This window comes from Schistocerca gregaria, chromosome X (assembly GCF_023897955.1).
Source record: "Schistocerca gregaria isolate iqSchGreg1 chromosome X, iqSchGreg1.2, whole genome shotgun sequence".
Taxonomy (NCBI): Eukaryota; Metazoa; Arthropoda; class Insecta; order Orthoptera; family Acrididae; genus Schistocerca; species Schistocerca gregaria.
In genome coordinates, this window is record NC_064931.1 from 409,822,457 (window position 1) to 409,847,632 (window position 25,176).

At 40.8% G+C, this 25,176-nt stretch overlaps 1 protein-coding gene across 2 annotated transcripts in view; it reads right to left on the reverse strand.

Annotated features, from left to right (window-relative positions):
- The window catches only part of LOC126298782 (kelch-like protein 5), a 269,167-nt gene that overhangs the window by 25,224 nt on the left and 218,767 nt on the right, over positions 1–25,176 (reverse strand). For both annotated transcript variants that reach the window (XM_049990242.1, XM_049990243.1), the window contains 2 exons: positions 13,705–13,821; positions 6,987–7,082 (listed from right to left, as the gene is read on the reverse strand). In XM_049990242.1, the coding sequence (XP_049846199.1) occupies positions 6,987–7,082; positions 13,705–13,821 (213 nt within the window). The remainder of the gene's footprint in view (positions 1–6,986; positions 7,083–13,704; positions 13,822–25,176) is intronic.

The following is a 25,176-nucleotide window of genomic DNA, read 5'->3' on the forward strand; positions in this document are numbered from 1 at the left end:
ACCCTTTGCCCACAGCTAGATTCTAACATAAAATACTGAACAACTGAACATGGTTCTGGTAGTCCAATGCTGTAATCTGAGCGACTTCATAACATACCTTTACTACATGTTTTTCAATGACAATTATACCTTGTTATTGCATAGTGTAATGGTTGAATGGTTACCTTATTCCTTGCACGATATTGTCACTATAAGTGAAAAAATTACAGGACACAAATCTCTACTGTAAGTAGGCAAAGAAATCAACATTGCCTATGTGACGGATAAATTATTCAAGAATCTCAGTTGTGTGTAAATTAATTTCACTAGCACAACAATTTCACCAGTTGTCACCATCTAATGAACTCTCCCCAACCCTGCCATACTGCACTCAGCATCACTTTGCCTTTTCTCCGCAGCAGTGAATCAACATGTTTCCAATGCTTGTTCTGTTTCATTGTCTGAGTTCATAGTGATACACCCAGCACTCGCCCACGGTGACAGGCAGCTAAAGAAGTGTTGTGGATTAGTGTAACTTCTCCTGCTGCCACCGCAGTTTCATAGCTTCTTGAATGAGTGTAAACTGCCACAGAACCCAGCAAGCAGTGATCTCTGCTATGTTCAAAATAACATTCAAGACAATGAGAACTAGCCATGGCTGATTTTCACGTTTTCCACCATCACCTTGACTGTGACATGCCAGTCGTCTAGCATGTGGACCTTCAGTTTGTTCCGATTCACATTTCTTCGCAGAGAGATGCTCTGCCACTTTACTGTACATCACTTAGATTTGTTGCAGTGCATGGTGGAATCTGTGCCACATAACTACTGTGTTACATAATGGATCATTGTTGTCATATACTTTCACTAACTTGACCTGATTTCCTGCAGTAATGTTCTCCTTTTTGCAAGAAATGTGTTACTACAGGGTACTCCACTTTATCAGTATGATGCGCTATTTTGTTTTGGTTCCTCTGGTGGCATGCTACAGTACTGTGGAGAAGAAATTTCAGTGTGTAACAGGACTGCAAAACTGCAAACATGAACCTCAAAACAAATAAACATCTACCTATATCTACAGCTACATAGCGGTGGTCTTTTGCCAGAATGAACTAAGTGACAGTTAGTTTTGAGAAATAAAGAACTGAAGTTATGAGTTTGCAGTAACTTATTTATTCAAATATATTTATGGTTATAGATGTGGTATGGTGCATAATGGGTGTGAGAAATTTTTACAAACATTTTCAGCTCTGCAGCACATTATTTTATTACAGTATAAAACTTAATGCTGCAGAGAAACAATGTAAAAATCAATGTCCATCAGGTTATTTTGTTTACACACCACATTAATGCACTTCAGATACAAAATATAAAGTAAAGTTTTTTTCCCCCCTTTTTGTATTATACCCGTGGTTCATGGTGTGGGTTCCTGTAGTCATGTCCTAGTTCATGAACCACGGGCAACATATGAGTGGCCAAGTAAGTGGTCCTGACAGTCGGGATACCAGTTACTTTGGAATAAGGCTGGGCATCTCGTACATATTCTGAGTCGTGGTCACCTTTGTGCTCATATGGCAAAGACTACCAAATCCACCGGTTAGTCCCTCAAGGAAAGAAATGGAACCCAGCGTAGTTGCAGTAAGGTATGTAAACGAACGACTGATGTGGATAGATTTGACAGTGTCTAGCAAGAAAATTAGGATTGTGTCAGTATGTTCGCATTGTGAAGGGACAGATCAAGATAAGGTGGATAGTTTTTATGAGGCACTCACTGATGTAGTTGTTAGAGTAAAGGACAAGGACAGTGTTCTGCTCATGGGTGATTTTAATGCCAGGATTGGAAATCTAACAGAAGGGCATGAAAAGGTTATGGGTAAATTTGGAGAGGATATGGAGGCCAACAGGAACGGGAAACAACTCTTGGATTTCTGTGCCAGTATGGGCTTAGTAATCACAAATTCCTTTTTTTTAAAAAAAACATAAGAACATTCACCAGTATACTTAGGAAGGCAGGGGAACCAGATCTGTCATTCACTATATAATAACAGATCAGGAATTCAGGAAGGCTGTGAGGGACACACGTGTATTGAGGGGATTCTTTGATGACACTGATCATTATTTAATCTGCAGTGAAATTGGGATTGTGAGGCCGAAAGTGCAGGTGGTCAGGTCCATATGTAGGAGGATAAGAGTGGAGAAACTTCAGGATAAGGAAATCAGGCTCAAGTACATAACAGCAATCTCAGAAAGGTACCAGTTAGTTGAATGTAGTCAATTACAGTCATTGGAAAAGGAATGGACAAGGTACAGGGACACAGTACTAGAAGTGGCTAAAGAATGTCTTGGAACAGTAGTGTGTAAAAGTAGGATGAAGCAAACAGCTTGGTGGAATGACACAGTCAAGGCAGACTGTAAAAGGAAAAAGAAGGCGTATCAAAAATGGCTACATACTAGAACTCAAGTAGACAGAGAAAGTTATGTTGAAGAAAGAAACAAAGCCAAACAGATAATTGCAGCATCCAAGAAGAAATCTTGGGAAGACTTTGAAAACAGGTTGGAGACTATGGGTCAAGCTGCTGGATAACCATTCTGGAGTGTAATTAGCAGTCTTCGAAAGGGAGGTAAGAAGGAAATGACAAGTATTTTGGACAGGTCAGGAAAACTGCTGGTGAATCCTGTGGATGCCGTGGGCAGATGGAGGGAATATTTTGAAGAGTTGCTCAATGTAGGTGAAAATACGATCAGCAATGTTTCAGATTTTGAGGTAGAATGGGATAGGAATGAGGATGGAAATAAAATCACATTTGAGGAAGTGGAGAAAATGGTCAATAGAGTGCAGTGCAATAAAGCAACTGGGGTGGATGAAATTAGGTCGGAACTCATCAAATACAGTGAAACGTCGGGTCTTAAATGGCTACACAGGATAATTGAAGTGGCCTGGGAGTCGGGACAGGTTCCATCAGACTGGACAAAACCAGTAATCACACCAATCTTAAAGAAACAGAAAAGATTGTAACAACTACAGAGGTATCTCTTTAATCAGCATTGTGGGTAAAATCTTCTCAGGTATTGTTGAAAGGAAAGTGCGAGCATTAGTTGAGGACCAATTGGATGAAAATCAGTGTGGGTTTAGGCCTCTTAGAGGTTGTCAGGACCAGATCTTTAGCATACGGCAAATAATGGAGAAGTGTTATGAGTGGAACAGGGAACTGTATCTATGCTTTATAGCTCTAGAAAAGGCATATGACCGGGTTCCTAGGAGAAAGTTTTTGTCTGTTCTACGAGATTATAGAATAGGAGGCAAACTTTTGCAAGCAATTAAGAGTCTTTACATGGATAGTCAGGCAGCAGTTAGAGTTGACGGTAAATTGAGTTCATGGTTCAGAGTAGTTTCAGGGGTAAGACAAGGCCGCAACCTGTCTCCACTGTTGTTCATATTATTTATGGATCATATGTTGAAAACAATAGACTGGCTGGGTGAGATCAAGATATGTGAACACAAAATAAGCAGTCTTGCATATGCAGATGACTTAGTTGTGATGGCAGATTTGATTGAAAGCTTGCAAAGTAATATTTCAGAGCTAGATCAGAAATGTAAGGACTATGGCATGAAGATTAGCATCTCCAAAACGAAAGTAATGTCAGTGGGAAAGAAATATAAACGGATTGAGTGCCAAATAGTAGGAACAAAGTTAGAACAGGTGGACAGTTTCAAGTACTTAGGATGCATATTCTCACAGGATGGCAACATAGTGAAAGAACTGGAAGCGAGGTGTAGCAAAGCTAATGCAGTGAGTGCTCAGCTACGATCTACTCTCTTCTGCAAGAAGGAAGTCAGCACCAAGACTAAGTTATCTGTGCACCGTTCAATCTTTCGACCAACTTTGTTGTATGGGAGCGAAAGCTGGGTGGATTCAGGTTACCTTATCAACAAGGTTGATGTTACGGATATGAAAGTAGCTAGGGTGATTGCAGGTACTAGTAGATGGGAACAATGGCAGGAGGGTGTCCACAATGAGGAAATCAAAGAAAAACTGGGAATGAACTCTATAGATGTAGCAGTCAGGATGAACAGGCTTAGATGGTGGGGGTCATGTTACACGCATGGGAGAAGCAAGGTTACCCAAGAGACTCATGGGTTCAGCAGTAGAGGGTAGGAGGAGTCGGGGCAGACCAAGGAGAAGGTACCTGGACTCGGTTAAGAAAGATTTTGAAGTAATAGGTTTAACATCAGAAGAGGCACCAATGTTAGCACTGAATAGGGGATCATGGAGGAATTTTATAAGGGGGCTATGCTCCAGACTGAACGCTGAAAGGCATAATCAGTCTTAAATGATGATGATGATGTATTATATCCATACATAGATCTATTTGGCAACTGAAACACACAGAAATAATTTAAGTATTTATGTAATACAGCATTATTAAACAGTTTCTGGAATTAGGAAAGTACCTTGGAATATAATTAAGGCAATGCTTACGCTTCCCTGTTACCCATATGGGTACTGTATTACTCGTCTTCTTCATTACTGCCATTGCTAATTTCTGTTACTTCAGCCATTTTGAGACCCTTATAGAATCATGGTATATTGGGGGTACATATACTAAAAGGCTCTGAGTATCTTTCAGTTTCTCAGGACATAGTGTGCACTCTGATAAATGCAGTGTAGGCAGTGCAATTTGACTGAGAGAACAGTGGTGAGCGATCAATTGTTTATTGAAATTCACTTCCATGTCATTGTGGTTGTATTTGTACTCTATTATCCCTGGCTTCTCTTCTGAAAATCTCATTTCCTTAATCCTAAGCAACTCAATCTTTTCTCCAGAAAGATTTACTTTTCTGTTGGTCATTGCTTTTTCCAGTACCATAGTACTTTTGAAGTCACTACAATCCATTTTCACAACTTCAAATTTACCTTTCTTTACTCTAGCATTCTCAAAAATACAATAAAGTCATTGAGGGCAAAATATTTCTGGATAATGCTGTAGTTTCCTCTCTATATCACCAATATCACTGTCATTCGAAAGATACACAAGTGGCCAGATTAAGCAAATTTGTGGGAAATTTCCCCAGTGTTATTTTTGTCACTCTGAACCAAATACTTCCAAATTGTCATAATTTTACAATTCCTGTGAAGAACTCATTTTTTAAAAAAAATATAACTTAGTTCATTACGGCATATACCAGATGGTGCATGGCCACGCGTACCAAAATCGACCATTCGCCTACCCTACCAGTTCTCACAAGCTCGTTTCATTTCATATCGCTGCATTATGCCCAGATATTTAAAAAACTTGACTGTGTCAAGCAGGACACTAGAATGTTGTATCCAAATGTTACAGGTTTGTTGTTCTTACCCATCTGCATTAACTTACATTTTTCCACATTTAGAGCTAGCTGCCAGTCATCACACTGACTACAAATTTTGTCTAAATTGTCTTGTATCTTCCTACGATCACTCCATTTCAACACGTTACCACACACCACAGCATCATCAGCAAACAACCACACATTGCTGCCCACCTTGTCTGCCAAATCATTTTGTATAAAGAGAACAACAGCGGTCCTATCACCCTTCCCCAGGGCACTCCCAATGCTACACTTGTCGCTAACGAACATTTGCCATAGAGGACAATGTACTGGGTTCTATTACTTAAGAAGTCTTTGAGCCATTCATGTATCTGGGAACTTATTCCATATGCTCGTACCTCCGTTAACAGCCTACAATGGGGCACCATGTCAAATGCCTTCTGGAAATAAATAAAAATGGCATCTGCCTCTTGCCCTTCATCCTTAGTTCGCAGTACATCACTCAAGAAAAAAGCAAGATGAGTATCGCAAAAGCGATGCTTTCCAAAACCATGCTGATTTGTGGACTTAAGCCTCAAAGAAGTTTATTATATTTGAGCCGAGTGTATATTCGAGGATTGTGCAGCAAACCGAAATTAGGGATATTGGTCTGTGATTTTGTGGGTCCACTCTTTTATCCTTCTTATATACTGCAGTCACCTGCACTTTTTTCCAGTCACTTGGGACTTTGTCCTGGGTGAGAGATTTATGGTAAATGCAGGCTAGGTAAGGAGCCAACGCAGTAGAGTATTCTTTGTAAAATTGAACTGGGGTTCCATCCGGACCTAGTGAATTATTTGCTTTCAAACCTTTCAGTTGTTTCTCTACGCCAGTGATGCTTGCTACTATGTCTTCCATGGGACTGAATGGAAGCCTTCATTAAATCTTTATTACTACATACCATATCTACAAGCTGCAACACACTAACTACTGAAAATGTTTCTGATATTAGAAACTTAACTTCAATCCAAGAAGAAGACATAGAAGAAAGTGTGTTTACGGCATCTTGATCAGACCATGAATACCACTGAAAGCACTATTACAAACAAAAACTGAAGTTAAAGATTTATTGTATTCCAGTAAGATGAAAAACAAGACTTGCCTGAATAGAAACCAGAGTTCTTTTTGCTAAAGAATGTACACTTGTTTAGAGATAACTTCATTTTTTTTGTTAGCATTTCACACTCACATGAACAGTGGTGTTATTACAAGTAATTTTTGGCAAGGACCAGGAAGGAATTATCAGTTACCTGTGACAGAAACAATCCAAACACTAAGCTTGCATGATTTAATAAAACCGTCAGGCTGGCTGGACTGTGGTTCTGATCTCTACCAGTATAAGTCTCTTGTTAAGGCAGTATCTGATGTTGCAATATGTACAATGGCTAACCATGAAATAACTATATTCATAATATACAATTAATCCAAGTTATGTGCTCTGTGTAAAGCACGTTATGACGACGAATTTAGCTGTAAAATAGCTCTAACTGGAAGAATATTGTAATATAAATGCAGTACAGATGCACTGCCAGAATGCATACACAAATGTAACACACAATTTTTCATAACAAGTAATTGTAGTTTTGAATTTGTAACAGATGATCACAAGTTTTGTTCCTGATTTAAAATACAAACAAAAAAATACAAAACCACTTACAGCAGGCGACAGTAAAGGGAGTTTAATAAGTCCTAGTAGTCTGCTAACATCTTTCTTCCTCGTTTCTTCATCATGTGCAATCCAGGTCATGAGTGCCTGTAATGGAAGAAACAATGCAAATTTAGAAAGAAAACAAGGGAGAACAGGTACAATTAAAATGATCTGCTAGTATGTTTTAAACAATATTACTGAACAACTTTTGTCAACATAGATATTTTGTTTGCATTAGGTTCATGGTGAGTTCTATAGCCACCACGTATCTTAAAAAATACAGGGTGAAGCGAAATTCGTACACTCTGGCATCGCAGCCCAACTCCTCGTAGGCCAACGATAAAAAATCTCTCTCAAAATTTTGTACAGTGAGTACATCCGCAGAAAAAGGACATTAAAGAGTGGCAATCTGACAACACTGTAATCAAATGTATGGTAAATATTTCTGTCACCACCTTCAGGGGATCGAGGGTTCGATCCTGGGATAGGGCGCATTTTTTTATTTGCTAGTTTCATTCTGTATCCTAAATTTACAACATTTTGTAATGCTGAGCACAACAAATATTTGTTTAGTGAAATTAGAAATAGACAGTTGAAACAAAGGACCTGTCATAGGACAGAATAACTACAAAAACAATATCAATTTCGAGATGCTAAAGATGATAGCACAGTACAATAACACAACATCTTCCTGTCATTTATACTACACGTAATATGAGCACTCCGATGTCGGACATTAGTAACTAATGACAATAATAATGTCCATATTAATGATCGCATGACCTTCACAACAGAATATGTTGTCCTCAGAACAACAGATGCTCAAAGTCACCTCCCTGCACGTCCAGGCATTGCGCAACCCGCCGGATCTCTCAGCTCTGGACCCTTCGCAGCAAAGCTGCATCCACAGCAACAAGAGCAGGATGAACATGCACCACCAATTTTTCCACATTCTTCGGCGGGGTAGAGTACACGTGCTCCTGCAGGTGTCCCCACAGGAAGAAGTCCAGGGGAATTAGGGCAGGTGAACACAGTGGCCGTACAACTGGATCTCCATGTCAGTAATTTTCCTGGAAATGTTGTGTCCAAATACTGTCGCACATTAATTCCAGAGTGTGGAGGAGCACCATCATGTTGGAAGGATATTCTCTGCCGAACATGTAGTGGAACATCTTCCAATGCGTAAGGCAGATAGTTTGATAGGAATACATGATACCTTTGTGCTGGCGACCGGTCAGGCAACATGTAACGGCCCAAACACTTGTCGCCCAATATTCCGGCCCAGGCGTTGATACCAAAGCGAACTTGATATCCATGATCACAGGGTTAGCCTCACACCAATGGTGGGCATTGCGCAGATTGATGACACCCTCATGAGTGAATGCTGCTTCATCAAACCATATTATGATGTTCACAAAGTCTTTGTTGGCTTCCTGTTGTTGTTGGAACCATTCACAGAATTGTATCCGCTGATGGTGATCTGCAGGATGCAGGTGTTGCGTGAAAGCATAATGATAGTGGTGCAGCCCATGCTCGTGCACCACGTTAATGACTATGTGTTGTGAGACACGCAGCTGCCTTCCAACGCTACATTGGATTGTGTCACGGGCATGTTACGTCGCTCGCAACTAGTCCTTGTCTGGAGGACAGCGCATACAGTATAAACACACTGCCAGTCCTACGAGCTGATCCACGTACCAGGCATTACACCTTTGACAAATATTGCTCTGCATGATTCATCCAGACATCGCTAATTGTGAAATGTTCGATTTCAAATTATGTTGTTTCCCTAACAGTAGCAGATGTGATTTTTTCCTCAATGTTGGAAGGCATAATTAGTGGGACCACGGTGGTAACACACAAATAGTAACCAAGTTTCGACACGATTCACAAAGCACGTTCCCAGTCCTACTGGTAACTTAAGGCACTACAAAATGTAATGGACCTGAATGAGGCAAGAATAATAATTGGTACTAATCTATGGGACCATTGGAGGAGGGTACAAGGAATAAAAGTTTCGCATCTAGTAGATGAAGTGGTGCGAATAAATTCACACCCACCACATGGAATGTGCTTCTTTCAAAGCTGACTAATCTTACATTTCTCTGATTGTAGTACACAAGTGCAGATGTTTTCTTGAGGCCCACTGCAATCGTCGTCGACGATTAAGATGCCAGATACCATACCAAATAAAAAACATGTACCTGAACCCAGGATCGAACCATCAACCTCCAGCATGTTAACTCAAAACTCTATCCACTGCACCAACTGTACATCAGATGTACTGACAGAGATAGTTACCATACATGGGGTTACAGGGTTGCCAGATTGCCAGTCTTTAACGCCCTTTTTCTGCGGATGTACTCAGCGGACAAAATTTTGTGAGCAACTTTTTTTATCGCTGGTATGTGAGGAATCACGCTGCGAGGCCCGAGTGCACGAATTTCGCTTCACCCTGTTAGTTATGTCATTTGCACAATTTCCAGGATTTAAACCCAGGTATCTGCCTATTTTAGGCATTGATCCTACAATTGACTGATACCAAAGGTTTTTCCACTCCCTCCAAAAGCTTCAACCTGTTATTACTTCTCTGCTTCCTGCAGACTATTTTAACATAGATGAAGGTTGAAGTTTAAAGTATTGTTGACATTATGGTCACAATGCTACCACACCAGTTTTTGGGTACAAACTTGTGAATGTGCAGCAGAAATCTACAATGTAAAACTCAGCTGGTAATAAAGGGGGTAGACAAAAATACGGAAATATAGTTCAGTGCAGGTCGTGTACAGCTTTCAGTGAATCTTATACCATTCTTCCTGCAAAACAGTGCCAAATTCAGGTAATAATAATGGAGGTGGATAGCAATTGTGCACCCCTCTCTCCAAAGCAGGTCACAAAGGCTTAATAATATTGAGATCTGGTAACTGTGGCAGTCGGGGCAGATGCAACAATTCATCCATCTGCTCACCAAGCCAGTACTGGACAATGCAAGTTGTGTGAGCAGGGGCCGTGTCATCTTCAAACACAGCAGCTCCATTAGGGAACAAACATTGTACCATGAGTTAGATCTGATCAGCCAAAATTGTCATATAACCTTGGCTTTAATATGACCTTGCAGAGTGCCCATGGAGTAAATGGAATACCACAATATGGCTGCCCAAATCATCGCCAAACCAACTCAATGTTTCACTCTTGGGATATGAACTTGACCAGAAGTTAGAAACAGTGTGAAACGAGACTTATCCAACTAAATTAGATTCTTACATTGCTCCATAGTCCGGGTTTTACGGCTTTGGTACCACATTTTCCTGTTATGGGCATTTGTATCACTGATGAGTGGCTTTGGAATACCAGCTCCTCCTGCAATTCCCTGTTTACAGATCTCCCTTCATGTTGTTTTAGTGCTAAAAGGTTTACAATTGCGTCATTCTGTTGTGCAGTGATTTTTGCAGCTGTCATCCTTTTATTTATTTTTTTGTCACAATCCACTTTAACGATTATCTACAATGATCACTCACTACATACTTTTGTCTGTGTGGTGACTCAACAGATGAAGTTTTTATGCAATTCTCTGTATGTGGTAAAAATCTTCGAATGGTGCCTCTTAGAACACCAAACACTTCAACTGCTTTCATTACAGAAGCACCCACATATGAGCATCAATAATTTGACAGTGTTCGAACACACTAAGCTCTGATATAATGCACTCACAACTACACAGAACACAGTTATGACCACAAGTAACACTTTGAACATACTAAGGACATTACACTGTTCCCATTAGTGGTCAAATACAAGAATGCACCTGTGGGCATTTATGTTCAAGCATGCATTTCTCATGGTGTTTCCATATTTCTGTCCAACTCCTACAACTGATGTTTATTAGCTGAAATATAGTGCCAAGAGGTTGATGTTATCTTGCTGCAATCCCAAAACCTCATGGCATACTCATTACATTCAGGAATCTTCAAGAATAACATCAAATGATCTGTCTGTCCGACATGCTATGTAGGCACACAACTGTGTTAATTGAAGGTACACCAATTTTTCTATCATATGGTTGTACTGTGCCCAGAAAATAATATGAAGCACCCAGAAGACACAGTCAGATTTCCGTGTAACTTCATACACACATACACCATTGGTGTGTTTGTTAATAATCATGAGTTCCAACTCCCTGTGTCATGTAGATTGCCCACCATAGTGCATTAGTGTCATTGATGTTCAGTGTTGTTTCCAGACACAGTTCTCTGTGCCCACCTTCAGTTGAGGCGGCTTCTTTTGTAATGGTGGTTTCCGACATCATTGTTATAGCATCACCGAAAGTTACACATCATAATTAAAAAGCAACTTAGTTCAAATTATCTTTTGTAAAATTTAAGGTTACACAGAAGACCAATTTTATTTAAGATTCAGTGCATCAAAATAAAATCACAGTCCCTCACTGAATGTCAATTACCTTCACATGTAAGTCTTGTTTATAATATATCAATTGGACAGGGTTGACACGAAAACAGAATTACTGAAACACGCTACAAAAAGATTGCAAAAAAATGCCTGAATTTCTATAAATGTTAGTAATATTAGGCATAATTCCTAGAAGGGGAATCAAAAGCAAAACCTTCAATCATAGTAAGTAAAATGAAACAAATAATTTCAACCAATTTTATGATGTAGCTGACAGTTTTGGTTACATAAGGACCAACATGTATTATGTATAAATATAGATTATGATGAACAAAGAGCTTTCTGTCTGAAGCAACTGATTAGCTATAAACTGAGTGCTCAAAATCCATCACAGATAAAAGAAAAAAGTGGAGAATTCAACAGAACTATATATCACAGCATCATTTCTTGATAAATAAATATTACCATCACATCTATTTGACAGGAAAAATATCACAGTGCCTAGTTCAGTAAATGTAGTGTGGTTTTAACATTTCACTTAGTTGATGTGTCCGGCTGCCTCCACCAGAAGTATATTGTTTCCCAGCCTCTATACTGATTTTCGTGATCTTGTTAAGTCTCTCTTATTCTTTATTACGAATTTTTTTAAATGAATCCTCAGGCCTTTTAGTAACAATAAACAACATCAATGGACAAAATATTAATCACTCTCTTAAAAGAGCACAATGGTCACTAGATGGTGTAGAACTGGTACCAGACAATCATGTGACCCTCCACCATATGACAGTGAAACAGTGTGTATGAGCGAATCAGTTGTGCAGAATCAGCAAAGTTTAACAGGTTGATATGGAGGTATCATGTCTGAATGTGCCCATGACAACATAGCAAATGAAGTTGCTGGATGTGTTGATGTATCAACATGGACTGTCCCATGTGTCAACAGGAAATTGTTTACCAGTTGCAACTATGAAACATGCCACAAGAACAGTGGGCATAAAAAAAGATTCCAATTAACAGGGGCTGCAAATGAGCATGTTATTTTAATGACAATTAGTTTCAAATCAGACAGTAATTGATGCTGTTAGCAATTAGCGAATGAAGATTCACTTCAACCAGTTTTTGAGTAAATATTTAAAATGGAACTGCATTGAAAGGATGTTTGGAGAATGGTACCTCGTAAAAGGTAACTGCTTACACTAAGACGTAAAACCACAATGGTACCAAACAACAATTTTTCCTCTGTTGAAATTATGCAAAGGGTCAAGTACACCACTAGCCCAACTGAGACATTTAACCTGCAGTGTGTCGTTTAGGCCAGGGGTGGTTCTGTAATTTTGTGGAGATGTTTTTCGTAACACTACTTGGTCCCACTTATGCATGTTTCTGAGAACGAGAGTAAAAATGTCTATTTAAACACTGTTTGTGACCAAATATTGCCCTTCCTTTTAACTCTTCATGGTGAGTGTACTGTGAACTCAACATTCTTGGTTTGACGAACATTCACGTAACCAATCCCTATCACACCTCAACTGCCCTGCTACTTAACCAGGTCTTAATCCCATAGAAAACTTCAGGTACCATTTAGAACAGTGGGTGAAACATAGAAATTGACATCCCTGCAATTTGGCAGCTGTATGTGGTATAATCACCAACATGTGGTTTCAGCTGGATATGGCGTAACTGAATAAACTTTTTGACGCTCTTCCTTGCCAAATTGAGCTTATTATGAAGACTAGAGGTAACATTACATTGTATTACCATGACGTTACCTCGGTGTGAGGGAGACTTAAATGTTTTGTCTGACATGCTTACTTTATTCAGCACAAGATGTTACCAATATTACACCAATCACATTTTCATTACTCTCTGTAGGACTAGCTATGCAAGGTCTCCCATTTCTTTTGATGTCATTGCAGTCCAATGGTCCACTGGGATGTTTTTGTTTTCAGTATCAATAGACATCCCGAGAAAATCTGTGAAAGCATTCTGCTGCAAGTTCTTCATAATCTTTGTGGTAGCATGACAACCAACAAATTGTCTACCTAAATCAATGGCCACGAGTGAAGTTCACCACACAGAGGCAATGTCACTGGACCCAACATGCTCAACTTCAATGACTGTTTTACAACTCACATCTGGATCCCCCCCCCCCCCCCCCCCCCCAAATAACAGATACTCCGAATTGGATGATTGGAAACTGTCTTTACTACACGTCCTTGACAATTCTTGTGGTCTTCAGACAAAATAATATTCAATGAATTCAAGGAAAAACTTGCATAATGTGTACCTTTGGCGATGGCTTAAGTATATGTCAACTTACATTGAAAACGTTTTCTTCACATGGTACATTTAAGTCGTCTGACTTAAGTAATTTTTCCACTTCATCGGCAGACAACTTTGTGAATTCCTCTCTGTTTACAACTTCCATGAAGTGTTCCTGGAAAAAATTTTACTTCAGTAATAAAGTTCATTACATTTATGATGATTAATGATTAACAAAGCAATTAATACCATGAGACAACAAGAATAATTTATAAATGAACAGTTTAAATGAAATCAGCCAGAAAATTATCTGTACTGTATGACTTAGATCTAATCCTCAAATACTACCTTCATATTTTGTAAGTGTTTTGCAAATCTTCCTGTACCAAGCCATTTAACTTAGGCTATCAATTTGTTGGTGCCATTTTAAGTAAAATAAAGCAGAGCCAGATTACACAAGTAGAAAGGTTCCTCCATGGGATGAAACTAACGAGCGTGTCATTTCTTGAAGCTAGGCAATTTATTGACCGACTACACAACAGATGAAGGATGTGTAGGAAGAATGTCACAAAAATTATGGGCAAACTGCAAACTGAAGAAAGCACAGCACATTTAAATTAATGATGTTATCACACAACCATGTGGGCTTTAACAAATTTCGGGATAGCATATTCATACATCATCCTCTCTCACAAATGGATTGTCATTTTTATTCCACCAGGGAGAAGTATTATTATATTAAAATTAAATAACTGCTCAATTATTTTGTCCCCTATTTGATTCATCTGCAGTGAAGATAAGTTGATCCCAAGGAGTTCAAATGACTGCATGTGGTCATGAAGACCCTACATCCAATCTCTGCTAATCATTACTTCCAGAATATACAAACAAGGCACTGGGAGAATTTTTACAACAGTAAATAAAGCAGTAATGCCTCCCAAGTCATAAAAATTTAATAATCAACGTGTAACAATGGAAGTAATACAGATCATAGCCTGAACTGTCCTCTATATAACATTACAATTCAACGTAGTTACCATGCATCTGTATACATTTGCACAACCATTGAATCCAAGCATCAAAACTAGTTTGGAAAAATTCAGTGTTTTGCTTCTTGACCCACAATTTTAAAAACTCAGGTTTCACTATTCACTGTGAACTATAACGCGTCTGTCTCCTAGGATCACTTCATCAGCACATCCTCAATTGGCGTCTGTGATAGATGTCAGCTGGCCCACTGTGCAGTTTGTCTGCAATGTCCATTTCTCCATTAGCAAACAGCTTTGAATTCATGGGTCAAGAAGAAAAATACCTGAATTTTTGCAAACTGGTCTTGATGCCAGAGTTCAAACTTTTAGTGAATGTATACAAATGTGTGGTGACTATGTTGAAAAATATTTTGTGTACAGTTCAGGCTATGGTCTGTTCTATTTTTTATGTAAGGAAAGTTCTGGCAGAATGTAAGTACTTAAGAATAAAGGAGACCAATCACCAAATACAAGCATCATTGGGTAGTCAATAGGTAGTGCTGGCTGAACTCATATTGCCTGGATTGCATTTTGGCAGGTGGATTAGTGTGGGGTGGGGTTGTATCAAATGGGATGGGTAGGGGAGGGGCAAATGGCAGGCAGGAAGGGGGTTCGGGCTGGATAGCTAACAATTTGGAGGGAGGCATCAAGGTTTGCTGGCTACAACTGTGGGAGGGAGAGGTGGAGGTTGCACAGGCACTACATGTAATGCATACTTGTTGGAGTCAGTGGAGTTCTTTGCAAGATGACAGTGACACGGATACATGGATTGAGACAGGGTAATGTGGCATGTGAAGGGGGAACTGTTAGGTTGAGGGTGCAGACACAGTGAGTTAACAGAGATTGAGGCCATGAGTGTTATCAGAGTAAAGGATGTGTTATAAGGATAACTCCCATCTACGTAGTTCACAAAAACTGATGATGGAGGGAAGGATCCAGATGGCCTGGCTTATGAATTAGCCATTGAACTTGATGAGCCTGTCACTCCCAGCTGCAAGTTGTGCCACTAGGTGGTCAACTTTTTTCTTGGCCATAGTTTGTGGTGGCCATTTATTCGGGTAGACAGCTGGTTGGTTGTTATATCAACATAAAAAAATTATGCAGTGATTACAGCAGAGTTGTTATATGACAAGGCTGCTTTCACAGGTGGCCTTGCCTCTAATGGGGCAGGATAATGCTGTGACAGGACTGGTTTTGGAAGTGTTGTGTGGGTGGATTAGAAGTTCTTGCACCTGGGTTTTCCATAGGGGCATGACCCCTGTGGCAAATGGTTGGGAGTGGGAATGGCATAGGGTTGGGTCATGACATTGTCTTGGTTGGTTGGGTGACAGAATACCACTTTAGGAAGGTAGGAAGGATCTTAGATAGGAAGTCCCTCATTTTTGGCATGATGGTAGATAGTCAAATCCTTGGCAAAAGATAGCATTTATTCGTTCCAGTTCAGTGTGATATTGGGTGACAAAGGACAGTGCACCTTTGTAACTCGATGCTTGAGGGTGGTGGGAGTATTAGGAGTTTGTGAGTATGTTGCATGGAAAACCTGTTCGTGACTAGGTTGGGTTGGGATGGCGAGTGTCTGTGAAAGTCCTCACGAGATCTTCAGCATACTGAGCAAGAAGTTCTTGCCACTGCAAATGCACCATCTACAGGTGGTCTGGGAGCAATTTTTTGGTGGAGAAGAGATGACAGTGGTTGAAATGCGGGTATGTGGGTGCTTAGTGTGTTCAATAAGGACATAGGTGTGTATGGAGCCATCATAGAGTTGGAGATCCATGTCTAGTAAGGTGGCTCGTTGGTTTATAGAGAACCAGGACAAGTGGTTGGACAGAAGTTGTTGAGGTTTGGGAGGACTGATAATCAAGTGCTTTTGCTCTGAGTCTAGATCATGATGATTTTATCACTGAAACTGAACCAGACAATGGGTTTGTCGTTTCGGGAGGCTAGGTATGTTTCCTCTAGATGGCCCACAGAAGGGTTGACATAGGAGCATGTCATGGTGGTGCTGCAGATTTGTTAATATAACTTCCACTCAAAGGGAAGTAGTTGGGTTTGATGGTGTACCTGGGAAGATTTTTGAGGATTGAGGTAGTGTGGGTTTGGAGCCTGAAGGATGTTGGCAGAAGTTGTGTTGGATAGTAGAAAGGCCATTGGCATGAAGAATGTTGGTGTATTGGGAGGTGTCATCAACAGTAACAAGTAGGAACCCATTAGGTAAAGAGGTGGGGACAGTGGAGAGTCGATAAACAAAATGGTTAGTATTTTTGATGTCAGAGGCTAGGTTTAGGACAAATGGTTTGAGGTGTTAATCAACCTGCGCGGAAATTTTTTCAGTAGGAGCACACTAACTAGCTAAAAGGGGGCATCCTGGATAGTTGGCTTGGGGATTCCGAGGAAGCATGGTGGGTGTGCAGGGTGTCACTGGGGTGAGGAGGAAGATGATATCAGGGGAGATGTTCTGGGATGGGCCTAAGGATTTCAGTAGGGATTGAAGGTCATGTTAGATTTCTTGGACAGGATTATTACAGTACAGCTTGCAGGTGGAGTAGTCAGACCACAGGCAGAAGCCTTCAATGAGGTAGTTGCTACCACTCATCAAGAAAATGGCATTTCCTTTGTCTGCAAAGAGGATGATTAATCAGGGGTCTACCTTGGAATTATGAATGACTGTTTTCTCTACTGTTGAGAGGTTGTTGTTTTTTGGGAAGAGGCCTGTGGAAGGGTGCCAAGATTAAGTTGGAGAAACGGAAATCCTGAAAGGTGACCAGGGGTTGGTTAGATGGGAGGAGGAAAGGTCACAGTTGGATTGTGGCATGAAATGAGGGAGGCGTGGTTCAATGTTGGGATTAGATTGGCTTTGGTTGGAGGGATTGATGGCAAAGAAAAGATCGAACTGTAGGGAGCAGGAAAAGAAAAGTAGGTCTTTGACAAATCCAGAATGGTTAAACTTAGGTGTGAGGCTGGAGGTGAGGCCTTTGGAAAGGACTGATATGTCTGTGGGACTAAGTTTTCTGGTCACAAGGTTGACAACTGTGTTTTAGGTCTGTTTGGATTCTGGATTTCATGGAGTGTTGGAACAGAGTTTTGGTGGACATGGCAAATTGAAATGATCAGCTAGGCTGGGTCGGGTTGCTATGAAGGGCTGACGAAAGTTTTCACTGTGGGTAGGATAGGTGTCGATGGGCAGTGGTGCTCCAAAGGGGGGAGTAGGATGTTGTCAGGTTGGAAGAGCATTCTGGATACCACCTCCATAAATTTTCCAAGAGTTGGAGGGCAAGGGCCATTGGCACCCGAATGACACCTCCTATGTCAACCTTTTTATGAGCCATTGCTAGCCTCCCAAAACCACAAACCTCCTGTCTAATTAAATTTCACTGATGACCTTATCATGATCTGGACTCACAATGGCAAAGACAACCGATCATCACTTCTCCACAACCTCAACACCTTCCCTCCTGTCCACTTCACCTGGTCCTCCGCAAACCAGTGTGCCACGTTCCTCAAGGTTGACATCCACCTCTCTGATGGCTCCATCCACACCTCTGTCAACATTTAACACACTAACCACCAACAGTACTCTCATTTTGACAGCTGTCACTTCTTGCACACCAAAAAAATCACACTCACAGCCTGGCCAAGTGTGAACAGCATACCTGCAGTGACAAATGCTGCCTTGCTCAGCCATATCCTTACAAGCCCCTAACCCTCCAAGTGGTTTCACACATCAGATAAAAAAGTAAACTGTCCTTTGTCACTCAATATCATACTGCAATGGAATGACTAAATGCTATCCTTTGCCAGAGATTTGATTATCTATCATCATGCCTATATACGAGGGACACCCTATCCAAGATCCTTCCTATGCATACTAAAGTGGTGTTCTGCAACCCACCCAACCTACACAGCATCATGGTCCAACCCTATAACATTCCCACCCCACCACCAACCATTTGCCACAAGGATCATACCCCTATGGAAGACTAAGATGCAAGAACTGCCAATCCACCCACGCAACACTTCCAAATCCTGTCCTGTCACATGCTTGTTCTGCCCCATCAGAGGCAGAGCCACCTGTGAAAGCAGTCTTGTCATATTTTTTAACTCTGCTGCAATCACTGCATAATTTTTTATGTTGACATGACAACCAACCAGCTGTATAAAAGAATGACCGGCCATCACCAAACTCTGGCCCAGAACAAAGTTGACCACCACATGACCAACATGCAGCTGAGCATAATGTGCTGAAGTTCAATGGCTGCTTTACAACCCAGGCCATCTGTATCCTTCCCTCCACCACTGGCTTTTCTGAACAGTGCATATGGGTGTTATCCTTGCAGCACATCCTTCACTCCCATAAGCCTCCTGGCCTCAGTCCCCATTAACACAGTGTCCCCACACCCACAACCCAACTGTTTCCATTTACCATGTTCTATCGCCCTCTCGCTATCCATGTCTCTATGTCACATTAATTATTCACCACACCACACCCCAGTACACCTGCTGAAATGCAATCCCGGCACTCTGTCCAGCTGGCACAATGTAGTGTGCTTGTGCACTTGCTCTAGCTTGACAAAGGATTTATTTTAAAAGCTACCAAGTTTTCTTCCTCTTTTGCTCAAGTGCGCACCTGTTGATGACTCAACACTTGTGGTGAGTGGTCTCCTTCACCCTTAAGTATTTAATAAACATTTTTATGATACAGGAGGCATTACTTTTTGTCCACCATTATAGTTTCCTAAATACATTTTTGTAACAGATTCATGATAACAGTCTACAGTTTGACTACTCGTCAAAAAGATAAAAAGTGGAGGGCCCAGAAAATCACTGAAAGACACAGATATGTACCAAACATGTATGAGACAATGTTAGCACCACCTGCCAGAGTTTGAAAGGGGCCTCATTGTGCGTCTCCATTTGGTCAGCTGGTTGAATTGCGCAGTATCCAGATTTGATGGGCACTCTGATGTGGCAATAGCCCATTGTTGGATTGCATGGGAACGTGAGGACGTGTCAAGTTGTCAATGTTCTCATCAACCACATTTGACCACCACAAGGGAGGATTGCTGGTTGTGCACCAAGCACATACTAATGCCTTCACATCTGCAACTGCCATCCAAAAACAGGTAATGGACTCATTGCAATGTTCTGTGTCATCCAGCACCATCAGTCAGAGTGGAAGCAGCCAAACTAGGGAATTACCATACCATGAATACTCCGCCATTAACACCACTGGGAAAATTGGCACAGACTGCCGATTATTGATGCCACAGAGTATTCAGTGATAAGTAATGGTTCAGCACTTCCCTGGCTAACTATTGTTGTCAAATATGGTGGAGACCTGAGGAGAGGCTCCATTCTTCGTTTTCGAGAGGCACAGAAGTGTTACTCTTGGCCAGAGACATACCAAGGAATTCCTGTGTCCCTGGCAAAGTTGCAAAAGCTGCCATCCCCCCCCCCCCCCCCCACACCAAATCCCCACCTTCCCAAAACTGCCTTCTAAATTGTTTTAAAGCAGATTTAGCAAATCTTATAATTTTGTTAGTAGGTTTAATGAAAATGGAGCAATACTACTAAATGTTAGTTGAATAATAATGATGATGATTGGAGTGTGGGGCACTCAACTGCGTGCTCATCAGCACCTGTACGAAGTCCAAATTTTTTTTCACAGTCCAATAGAGCCACTGTCTCGGATGATGTTGTTGTTGTTGTTGTTGTTGTTGTTGTTGTTGATGATGATGATGATGATGATGATGATGATGATGATGATGGACACAGACACCCAGTCCCCAGGCAGAGAAAATCCCCAACCCAGCCGGGAATCACACCCGGAACCCTGTGATCCACAGGCAGCCACGCTAGCCACTAGACCACGAGCTGCGGACTTAGTTAACTGAACTATGTGGATGAAAAAAAATTTTGCACAAAAAATTAAATGTGTCATTGTAGCAAATAAATTAGCAATGACATAAATTTTGTAAAAAAAACTGAAAATAAAACAAAATTTATCTTTAAGTTTATAACACTTAGTGTACATTGGTTTTAGTACCATGTATAATGAAGAACAGATACAATTTGCTCCTGATAAATTGTTAATCAGAAATAAAAGAAAAAGGGCTATAATTATGAGCTGAGAACATATCCCATTTCAGGTATTGTATTTTACTACAATTTTCTTTGCATTTCCTTGCTTTGAGCATAGCTGGTTACATCACTGAAGTAAAGTTTTGTTACCATGTAATATTTTATTGACAAGATAGCTAAAATTGACAGTCTGCTTTGACCCATACTTGACCATAATTATATTTTGTCATCTTTAATTTGTTGAAGCTGTGTTTACAAGATTAATAGAGTATACATGTGTAGGGACAAAATGACTAAAAATTCCCATAATATTATTTCTCAGCCATGAAGGCTTATTCTTGAATTTGCTACAGTACCCATTCACTAACCTTTTGGATTCTACAACATTGTAGCAAAGTGGAATGACATTTTAACAACAGTGTATGTTCCTATTCGCGGGCTGAGTAAAACACTGCTTCTCATAAGCTAAAGGGGTAGCAGAATGCACATAACTCTTCTAGTTAATTCTTAAACTGTCCTTATTTTTTTTCCCCCTTGGGTCAGTATTTATGCCACCCTGTGCCAGCACCCCTGGCGGAAGCCTATCTCACCAAGGTCCTGCTCCTAGTGTCATGGTGTAGGGAGCCATCAGGCATGGCTTCAGGTCATGGTTGGTAGTAATTGAGGGAACTCTGAAGGGAAAACAGTACATCATGGACATCCTGCCTCTCTCTTTGTCACCCCTCATGCTACAGTATAGTGGTGCCATTTTTCATCATGACATTGCATCTCCACGCCTGGCACATGTGCCTGTTAACTTTCTGCATGATGTCGAGGTATTCCTGTAGCCAGCAAGCTATCCATATATGTCCCTATTAGAAATGTATGAGGCCAGCTTGTACAATAAGTGTTTCCCGGCCAGACCAGACCAGACGGAGTATAACCCCATTCTGGCAAGTGGGCTTATTTTGTACAGTTCTTTGTTAATTTGATTTTGTTTGTCACTAAAAGAACATCAGGAATCCTCTGTGTGTGTGTGTGTGTGTGTGTGTGTGTGTGTGTGTGTGTGTGTGTGTGTGTGTTCAACAGTACCATTTCACTAATCATCTATTACAAAATCTACAGTACAGTAAGGCACAACTTGTGCAGTAAGAAGCACTGTGGCATAAACATGCCATTGGTGTGCACTTAAAGGGATAAAATGGACACATTCCAAGGAATGAGCCAGTAGATTATTCCAATACACTGAATAACACCTTGAGAGATGGAAACATCTCAAATGTTGACAAGAAGTTTTTAAAGCCTGGTCCCACAAAGAATAATCCACACACACACACACACACACACACACACACACACACACACACAGCTTAACAGTCAATATGCACCATGATTTAATATGGAACAACATAACAGTTGACATTTTTATAAAATGGTGGTTGCAGCACAGGACAGAATTTAGTGGCATCTACCTGTTATCCAGAAAGATACAGTGATAGGAACCGAGTAGGAGGAGTAGGAGGAGGAGGAGGAGGAGGAGGAGGAGTATGAATCCTGCACAACAATAATGCAATAATTATTTTCTTCTGAAAAGACATGGAGGCAAAGCACAAGTCCCAATTAGGGAAGGTTACAAAAGGAAACTGGTCATGTCCACTCAAGGGAACTACACTGGTATCTCCCTTAAACAATTTATAGTGATTATTATAACAATTAATACATAGTAATGGGCATAATTATGAAAATAATGTTAGATGCATTAACACTGTGATAAGTAAGCTCCTCTCAAACTGGAATACCGTATTTTATGGACTATACGAGGCTACAGAATATAAGATGTACCTTAATTTTTAAGCATTTTTTTAATCATCATTTTTACCCATTTAATTATTAGATTACAAAATTCTTAGTTATAAAACTGAACAGACCTTTATAATCCCTGAAAATTGTCATTTGAACTCTTTCCTCTTTCCTCTTTCCTCTTTCCTCTTTCCTCCTCCTCATCATCATCATCATCATCATCATCATCATCATCATCATCATCATCATCATCATCATCATCATCATCATCATCATCATCATCATCGTCCTCCTCAGATGTAAGTGCTTCATTGATATCAGAGTGTTACTTATGTCACACTTCTTGAGAGATTTAACAATAACGTCTTCACTCGCTCTACAACATGACTGTTTTATCCACGGACACACTTCTTACATTGTAGGTCATTTTAAAGCTCCCTTCGGCTTGAATTCATGTTGGATCTCATTCCTCTCTCATATACACTTTAAATTGTTTATTTACTGAGACATCAACAGATTGCAATTGTGAAGTATGTCCTTCTGGAATAACAGAAAGCTCTGTATTTCCCTTCCTCGATTTCTCTCACAAAATTTTTCAAACGACTACTAAACTAATATAGCACAAGGAGAGAACTCTTCCCTCCCACAAACTGTTAATCCATAGTTTCATACCAGCCTCATCTCGTCCATCCAGCCCGTCATGTACATTAACAGCATCTGACGGTATTTCAGGTTTTGGCATTGTTTTGAAAATGATGAATGGATTAAGTTTAGCACCAATAGCACAACATGTAAAATAGCAATGTAGTGCATTTTTTCATGTCCACTTGTTTTTATAGCAACAGTTTTAGCACCTTTCATGATAACAGTTCTGTTACTCAGCACCTCATATGGCAGAGGAGTTTCATCCATATTCGCTATTTGGCTTCGTTCCACACTGCCCCCACTCCCGAAGTTGAATGATAAAGTGATGGAAAGATAATACTTTCTCTTCATACTCTTGTGGCATTCTATGATATATTTTGGTTTTAGTTCAGATGCTAAGTTCATGCTACTTCATAAACCCGAGGCAGCAACCCATTCCACCCTAAAAGTCTTTTAAGTTGCACTGTAGCGCTGGCTTACAAACTTGTATTTGAATCATTTTTGTATTAATTCCAGTGCCATTTTGACAGTGTCCTTGAATCCATTTCAATACACTATCATCTAGTTTTGGACTTTTGTATTCAGTCCTCTATCTGCAAATTTAGTCTTCCTCTTGTTTTTCAGTTGTTCTTTACTAGCCTTCAACTGTGAATATTTTTTTTTTTTGTAGGTGGTGGGCCAAAATAGTGCTCAGCTGCTCTGTTTCCATGCTGTTTGGCATATTCAATTACTTTTATAGCCCACATCATATAATACCTTTTACCCATTACAAAACCGGCTACTAACAAAAATTTTTTACTGTTACCAAAAACACAAATATTTTCAATTTAAAGTCACTGGCATGTAGACTGCAATGATGCATCATAGACTAGACAGTGTTCTGGGTTTGTGATAGCGGGATGGGAGGGAGACAGTGTAAGCATGCTCGTGAATCCCACAACTCATGTTCGTTGCATCAGTGCACTGCTGTTGCCAGTTGAATCCAACGTTGCCAGAGAGAGAGAGGTTTCCCACAGCATCATGTATAAGGCTACTTTTAATACTGGTGGGAATCTTATATCAAAAACTGGACATTTTTATATTAATTTTGAGTATTAGCATAACTGAATTTTCAAGGCAATTTTTTGAAGAAAAAAGTACATCTTATTGTACATAAAATATGGTAAAGATTTACTAAAAGAAAGGTATCGTACCAGTCCTGAAAGAATCAAATCTAGTGACAATTTTTGGGAGATTTACGACAAATAATAAGGTAATAGAAGAGACAATTAAAGAAAAAGCAACTCAGAAAGTAGAAAAAGGGGGGTGGCTGGTGCGGGGGAGAGGAGAGGGGGGCGGGGGGAGAGGAGAGGGGGCGGGGGGGAGAGGAGAGGGGGCGGGGGGGAGAGGAGAGGGGGCGGGGGGGAGAGGAGAGGGGGGTGGGGGGAGAGGAGAGGGGGGCGGGGGGAGAGGAGAGGGGGGCGGGGGAGAGGAGAGGGGGGCGGGGGAGAGGAGAGGGGGGCGGGGGGAGAGGAGAGGGGGGCGGGGGGAGAGGAGAGGGGGGCGGGGGGAGAGGAGAGGGGGGCGGGGGGAGAGGAGAGGGGGGCGGGGGGAGAGGAGAGGGGGGCGGGGGGAGAGGAGAGGGGGGCGGGGGGAGAGGAGAGGGGGGCGGGGGGGAGAGGAGAGGGGGGCGGGGGGAGAGGAGAGGGGGGCGGGGGGAGAGGGAGAGAATTAAGTATGTTATTAGTGGCGCATAAATGATTCAGCACTGGATGGGGTTAGACAGCTATGATTTGCCAAGAGGGAAGATATGACACTGGTAACAGGAAAACCTTTGGTCTTCTCTTGAACCCCAGTTGGATTTCTGATCAGATATAGGTTGCACACTAGTTTGTTCCATATATGTATGATTTGTAGCAGATGGAGACACATTCAGAGTTGTGCAAAGGTACAGGTAAAATGCTAATGGAATGGTGGTAGTCATCTGATACAAGAAGAGATGAACTGAGGAATTCAGTGAC